Source organism: Sardina pilchardus, chromosome 9 (genome assembly GCF_963854185.1).
Source record: "Sardina pilchardus chromosome 9, fSarPil1.1, whole genome shotgun sequence".
NCBI classification, from domain to species: domain Eukaryota; kingdom Metazoa; phylum Chordata; class Actinopteri; order Clupeiformes; family Clupeidae; genus Sardina; species Sardina pilchardus.
Window position 1 is genome coordinate 22,374,994 of NC_085002.1, and position 7,245 is coordinate 22,382,238.

At 42.6% G+C, this 7,245-nt stretch overlaps 1 protein-coding gene across 2 annotated transcripts in view; it reads right to left on the bottom strand.

Annotated features, from left to right (window-relative positions):
• Window positions 1-4,629, bottom strand: part of wnt4 (wingless-type MMTV integration site family, member 4) — a 14,621-nt gene extending 9,992 nt beyond the window's left edge. Inside the window, exon 1 of one of the 2 annotated variants that reach the window (XM_062546370.1) lies at window positions 4,044-4,629. In XM_062546370.1, coding sequence (XP_062402354.1) covers window positions 4,044-4,120 — 77 coding nt within the window. In that variant the 5' untranslated portion in view covers window positions 4,121-4,629. Of the gene's footprint in view, window positions 1-1,668; window positions 1,696-4,043 lie in introns of those variants that run through there. The other variant, XM_062546371.1, reaches the window with a different exon arrangement.
• Between the last annotated feature and the right edge of the window lie 2,616 nt (window positions 4,630-7,245).

Below are 7,245 nucleotides of genomic sequence, written 5' to 3' on the forward strand. Positions count from 1 at the left end.
GAATTTGTCTCAACCTCAAAGGCGAACAAGTGACAGGACCTACCAAAACCACAATGAACGAGCTGATGTGAATATCTGAAAAGGGCAAAACAAATCCCATAAATAAAATAAGTCAATAACAATTGTCACATAAACAACTAAATAAAATCAGGATTTGTTCAGGGATGACTATTCTTCACCGATCAAAACAGTAGTTACTTGTTATTCTGCTGTCTCAAATGTGTTTAACATGATTTCATATTTGAGCACTTTTAAATGTCTTTTAACGCATCGACTTCTGGTGTGAATCGATAACCAGCAGCTGAATGAAAGTGTGAGATAGAATTGAAACAAAAGGGCTGATGGGGACAGTAAAGCTAACCGCTGACCCTAATTCCCTCTTTGATTTCTCTGCAAATTGTCCTCTGTCCGTTAACCTATCAGTGAACTGAAACGGAGCAACATCTTTTTTTTATCGACAGCATTTGGTTCAAAAGCATGGCCTGTGATGAACAACAGAATGCACAAATCTTCAGTCTCAAGAGCGCACCGTGCGTTCACTGCGTCATTTTAAAACTCGTTTCGTTCCCCAGTCGTTTATCTAATTTTAATACGAGGACTTTGCGCACAAGGCAGAGATTACAGGAAAACGACTAAATGAATTTTGAGATATATGAGAACTGGGCCAGAAAAAGGCAATGATATAGGTCTATGTAGGATAACTGTTCGTGTAATTATAAATCGATTAACAATGTTTCAGTGTTAACCTTCTTAAAATGGTAGGCCTATTTGCCAGTCAGACTTAAAGGTTAATATATCCATTAGGACATTCAAATAACTAGCTGCTAAAAAGTTAATTATGTTTTGAGATTCTTTTTTCTTAATCATGTGGTCAATTTGTCTTCTAAAAACAACACATTTATTTCTAATCAAACTATTACCGATACAAAGTATCGATATCTGAAAGCATTGAGCTTCTCTAACGCAACTCATATGTCACTGAAGTGTTTTCAGTAGAATAAATTAACCCAAATAGTCCAAATGAATAGCATTCGTAAAACCACAGGCACAGGTTCGTGAGACAGTCACGTCACGTACCATTTTGATCCCCCCACCTGCAGGTGCACCGCTGTACGGCCACCGGGAAGAACATTACCGGGAGGTGATGACAGGCAGACGCACAAAAAATTCAACGCATTTCTTGAAGTATATGAAAATATATAATGCTATGATAACTATTCCCTTTGAGAACTGCACAATAATTCCTCAATTGTCCAATATTTCATTTGTTGAAAGCAATTGGGTTTGATGGATGGACAAAAACAGGGCACTAAAGGCTGTATATTTTACATATCTTTAAATCTTCCGGAATCTGGATGCCAGTATCTACAAAGTTCATATACGTCCTGCCTTTTGAGACATGTTAAGGTTTTCAGATGAGGAGCTGAAATCGGGTTCGCCCAAAAGACCGGTGCAACGCTCGCCTCTATGAACTTACAGCACAATTCCTACGGCGCCTCAGTGATAATCAGCATCCTAATGTAAGCAAATTCGTATGTTCACCACAACTGATTGAATTGTTCAATTAATTTTCATCATAATGTTTACGATAACTTAAAGGGATATTCCGCCATTTTTGGAAATACGCTCATTTTCCACCTCCCCTCGAGCAAAACAATCGATATTTACCTTGTTCCCGTTCATCCAGCCATTCTGTGAGTCTGGCGATACAACTTTTAGCTTCAGCCTAGCATAGATCACTGAATCGGATTAGACCATTAGCTTCTCGCCTGCTAGCTTCATGTTTAAAAGTGACTAAGATTTCTGATAATTTTCCCATTTAAAACGTGTGTCCTCTCAAGTTAGAAAGTGCAATAAGACCAACTGAAAATGAAACCTGGCGTTTTTCTAGGCTGATTTGACATGGAACTACACTCCCATCTGGCGTAATAATCAAGGCAACTTGCAAACGTACCATAGGCGCAGTGATATCGTACGCAGCATCTGAAAATAGTCCCCATAGACATCAAGCAGTAGTAGTGCCAGTAGCTGCAAGTTGCCTTGATTATTACGCCAGATGAGAATGTAGTTCCATGTCAAATTAGCCTAGAAAAACGGCAGGGTTCATTTTCAGTTGGTCTTATTGCACTTTCTAACTTGAGAGGACACACGTTTTAAATGGGAAAATTACCAGAAATATTAGTCACTTTTAAACATGAAGCTAGCAGGCGAGAAGCTAATGGTCTAATCCAATTCAATGATCTATGCTAGGCTGAAGCTAAAAGTTGTATCGCCAGACTCACAGAATGGCTGGATGAACGGGAACAAGGTAAATATCGATTGTTTTGCTCGAGGGGAGGTGGAAAATGAGCGTATTTCCAAAAATGGCGGAATATCCCTTTAATGGAACTAAATAATAGGCTAATAATAATAAAAACTAAGATCATACTAACTGAAATAGCCTACATAGTAACTTATATGGACAAGCTTTGGCCACTGACCTCTCGTGTGAAATACCTCATGTATGACCTTTTTTCGGTCACAATACAGGCTACAACAAATGCCAGGTAGTGTCTTAAGGCATAATTGAAAATTTGGAATAAATCACGTTCTTAATAGTCTTCACTGCTATCTCGAGTTAATTTTAGGATAGGCTATATTAATTAATCGCCTTTCACTTGTCAAAGATTCTGAATAACGTGTTGCCAATTATTGCCCGTTTAACCCTCATCCACATGAATTTAATTCTAGGGACAGTGCCCGTATCAATTCACCGGCCTTACAATCACCAAAGAGTTGAGAAGTGTTCTCGTCAAACATTTTTTTCCAGAATAAACCATATCTACAAATCGTTACAAATAAATACACGATATAACAAATAATACAAATAGCAACGTCAATTAATCACAAACATCATTATGCGAATCTTCCCAATCATCTTCAATACGAAAAAACGCACCCCCGATAGGCTATTCTTCAACAATTCAATTGGTCGGTTAAGCTTAAACCCCCATAGAACCATATGACCACCATGCCTCTTTAAACTCTTTCCCCTGACACTGAAGTTTCCTTCATTGGGCTCTTGGGAGAATTACCCCGTATTTCAGGGAAATTTAAACAACCACTGTCGGATCTAGCGGTTCGGGTTAATGTCCCAGTGACGACCTGACAACTGCAGCCTCTCACATGCAGCACGAGCAGCGAAACAGTAAGCCTACAGTTTTCACGTGAACCTGAACGTCTGAAAACTGTCCTTGACTTGGACTACCTGCAAATACCTGTCCGAGGGGGTGGGGGAAGCTCGCCAGCTCCCGTTGGGATTACTCCTGTCAGAATAATCATATTTAGTAGACAAGCAGAGAGGGTTTTGCTAAAGTGGTGCATGTCTCCACATGTTTGGAACTCTTACACCACGCCTGTGTGCCATAACACACTACGGCCTTCGATAGATTTGCTGAAAAAATAGCCTTGAACTTGAGACATTACCATAGACCTCCAGTTTTTTATGACAACATCAAACTTGATTTCTGCCTGATCTAAGGATCACAACCAATTTCTGCACAAAACGCTCACCGATAGAATAAAGCGACAGGCCCACCAGAAGAACAGCTGTCTATCCTGTGCCGGAACCAGGTGTGTAACTAAATGAACAACATTGATTTGGTACCTGTTTAAGTTAATGCTGCTTTCATTTTTTCAGTGACAGTCGTATTTATATAGCCAATATATTGCCCAATCTACACAAATATGCTACTGTGTACATGCATAAAGCAACAAAACACTGCCTACACTGATATCTCATGGTTTATCTGAGACAAACAAAAAAGAACACACGGTCAAGGTGGTCAGTCAAAAGCCACTAAAAGGACACCTCTTGTGCCAAAAATGTGGGAAACTAGAGGGGGGCTGCACACGAAGTTAAATTTTAACACAGATGACAGTCGAACCGTGGCTGTGTCATCAACAGCGGGGTTATCACTGGAAAGTAAAGTAGGCAACACAATTATACAGCACACATCACTCGAATGAATGAATGAATGAGAGCGCATAAGTTGCTCACTTACAGCCAGTTGCTTGCGTTTGCAGAGAAGAGCGCTAAAATGAGCAGCAGCAATGACCTTAACAAATATCCTGCAGTCATCTTGAGTTTTGGAGGAACACTGCTGCCAAATCAGCATACAATCCACACAAGGTTGGTTTACTATATTTTCTCACAGACAGACTGAAGTTGACGTCTATTTGAAGTGACAGTATGGATCAATTGACCCCTTAAACTGGATTAATCCATGGTTTAGCATCCACTGGAGATAGAAGCACAAGTCGTTCCGTCAGCCCCTGTTACCGTTTCGGGCACCAGCAGAGTTTCTCCGAAAGAGTCGCTAATTTTTGACAGCGAGACGCAGAGCGTAAAACTGGCTCCTTCTAGTTTATTTCTATATTCACTCTTGGTTTGTTATGTCCAGACAAGCAGTCGAACGCTTGACAACTGACTAAAGGAAAGTGATTTTAATCCCACGGGTCTCTGTCAGTGCTGGTGTTCCGTAGGCTACAGCCTCGTTTCGCGCTCCGTCATTCCGGTTTGGTCAAATCGCAGCACTCTCAAACTTAACTCTGCCCTGGCTGATAACCCCAGTAGATGCCACCACTCTGAGCACCGCGTGAGACTGAATGTCGAATTTAGGAACTCCTGGAGGATTTAGGAGGGGCGGCGCGAAATGTGGGGGGAGTTTTTTTTTAATGCGACTCCACAGATAAAGGCGGGTTTTAGTGCTCCATACGAGAGTTATATATTTTCTGCCCTCTCTGCCAAGGGCTGTTTTAGAGATCTCTTGAGAGGATGCGATAGGCAACGGTCCACGTTAACCGCGTTAGCTACACACATTGGCACTGTTTTGTCCTGCCCCGGCTTCTCCAAATTTCAAGTACTCTGCGGTCAAAAGTGCTATTTAAAGATTGGTCACCGCACAACAGACCGTTTATTCAACTCAAATAGAGCCATATGGTAGACATTGAAACAACTTGGGGCCTGCCACTACAAAAGCATAAACAGGGCTATGAGTAGCCTATGAGACAAATACAACAACAACAACAACAACAACAACAACAATAACAATAATAATATGAATATGAATATGAATATGAATATGGATAATATGAACAAAACGCGATGTCTCATAACACCAGTTGCTACCAGAGTCCTGTTGTATAATAGCCTATGGTTCGCAGACAGGCAGTATAAGTTTATAGTCTAGTTTAAGGTTTAAAATGAACTCGCAGACACTAAATTAGATTTCACTTATTGAGTTTTCTACTTGAATGTAGCCCCTGACTGGCTGCTTTCTGCATCAGCTGTGAGAATATTGTTTCTAATTGGCACGAGTTAAGTAAGGCTGAGTTCACTTTCTCCATGCGAGATTCATGTAAACACTTTTTGTCAAGCGTTGCAGGTGCAATTAGCTTAGTTGACATGTCAGCCCGCTCACGGTCCTGATGAGTGAGTTCTGAGAGCTGATGGATGGTCAGTGGCCAACAGAGGGAGGTAGTGAGCAGCACTGAAAGGTGTGAGGGCCTGAGTGGACAGGTGCTCTTCTCTCCAGCAGCTATGACCATGAAGTGACCGACCATCTTTCTAATCTGAACTCTTCCAGCTCTCCAACCATTGGGGTTTGTGAATTAAATGGCCTATAATATCTGTTGCAAGATCCAATTTGTCGCAGGCCAAATCTCAAAAGGACATTGAGAGCTTCTGAGAGAGATGGAATTCTGGCCTCTCTCAAGCCAGAGTCAGTTAGGTCTTATATCAGACTGGATGGAATGCACATCCAGAAACATCATAGTGAAGCACTCAGCTGAGCCTATTGAACTACGGAAAGGCCTCTGATCACTGTCTGTTGTGCCTCTGCAGTCTCTCACAAGTTAAACTCACTCCCTCCCCCCCTCCCCCTTCCTCTCTGTCCATGGGCACAGATGATTTCCATCATATGCTCCGCTGACAGCTGCACGGAGGGGTTTGAGCATGTTTGGTGGCTGTGTCACCCCTCTCTCTCTCTCTCTCTTCGTCAGCGGCTAGGGGAGCAAACACAGAGGGCTGATGGCCACCTGTCCTTGGGAAAGGCCCTGAGACTCACCCCACCGACAACATGAACCACAGAGAGGAGAGGACCCTCTCCAAAGACACTCACCATGATTTGAACAGTCTGAAAATGGAGAACCTCTTCAGCGTTTGTGTATGTATAAGAGCCTATGCATGCACATCAAGAGCAACCTCAAACACCTTGTCTGCTTTAAATATGTTTACTTTAAGTGCTGGCATTCAAAGCGAGGGGTGGGGGGGGGGGGTAAAGGAGGGGTAAACTTACAAGAACTTATGTCAACACTTGGTTCTTTTTGGTGAAAAAAAACACAACATTGCCTTTGGAATATCAATCATCATAACAGGCTTGCTGAAATTGCTGAAAAACTGAAACAATACAGGAATGTTTATATAACACTAGCCTATGAGTAAGGAGTAAGTGTGTGTTTGTGTGTGTGCGTGTGCGTGTGCGTGTGTGTGCATGTGTGTGCGTGTGTGTGTGTGTGTGTGTGTGTGTGTGTGTGTGTAGGCTATGTGCGCGCATGGCCATAGAGTGTGTGACAGCAGGTTGTCTGAGTTCAACTCCATGTTTGTATATGTCGGCATGTATGTGTCTTTGTATGTCTGTGTGTGTGTGTGTGTGTGCCTGTGTGTATGTGTCAGTGGGTGTGTGTGTGTGGGTGTGTGTGTGTGCGCGCGACGCGTATATTCACAAGTGTGAAAGTGCAAACATGTTGTAAGTGCCACCGACTCCCCTGCTGCGTGTTTAAGTGAAATTAGCAGAGGCATGCACCACTTGTGAAAGAAACCATTATTCTATTGTAAGCTCGCTAGACATCTGGGGTTAGCCCACAGACAGCAGCGGGCGTTCTGGCCTCCCACTGCCAGAATGGATTACCTATAACAACTAGGGAGTGGGCCTGCCACTCTGTCTTTACCAGCTCATCATGTCTGCCATCATGCCCGCTTGTTCCTTAATGTGGCATTAGACCGCTGGGATCGCTGCGCTGAACGTTCCCTTGGCCCTCTCCTGTGTGGCCCATCTCACTTTCACCCACGAGGAATGTCTCTTAATCACATTGCAGTATCTTGTTGTACACCTCTGTCCTCATTGCTGGAGTGAATAACAAAAATCAGCAGACTGGAGTCCATCTCTCTGTATAATTTGTCACAGTGCATCATGCGCCAACTTG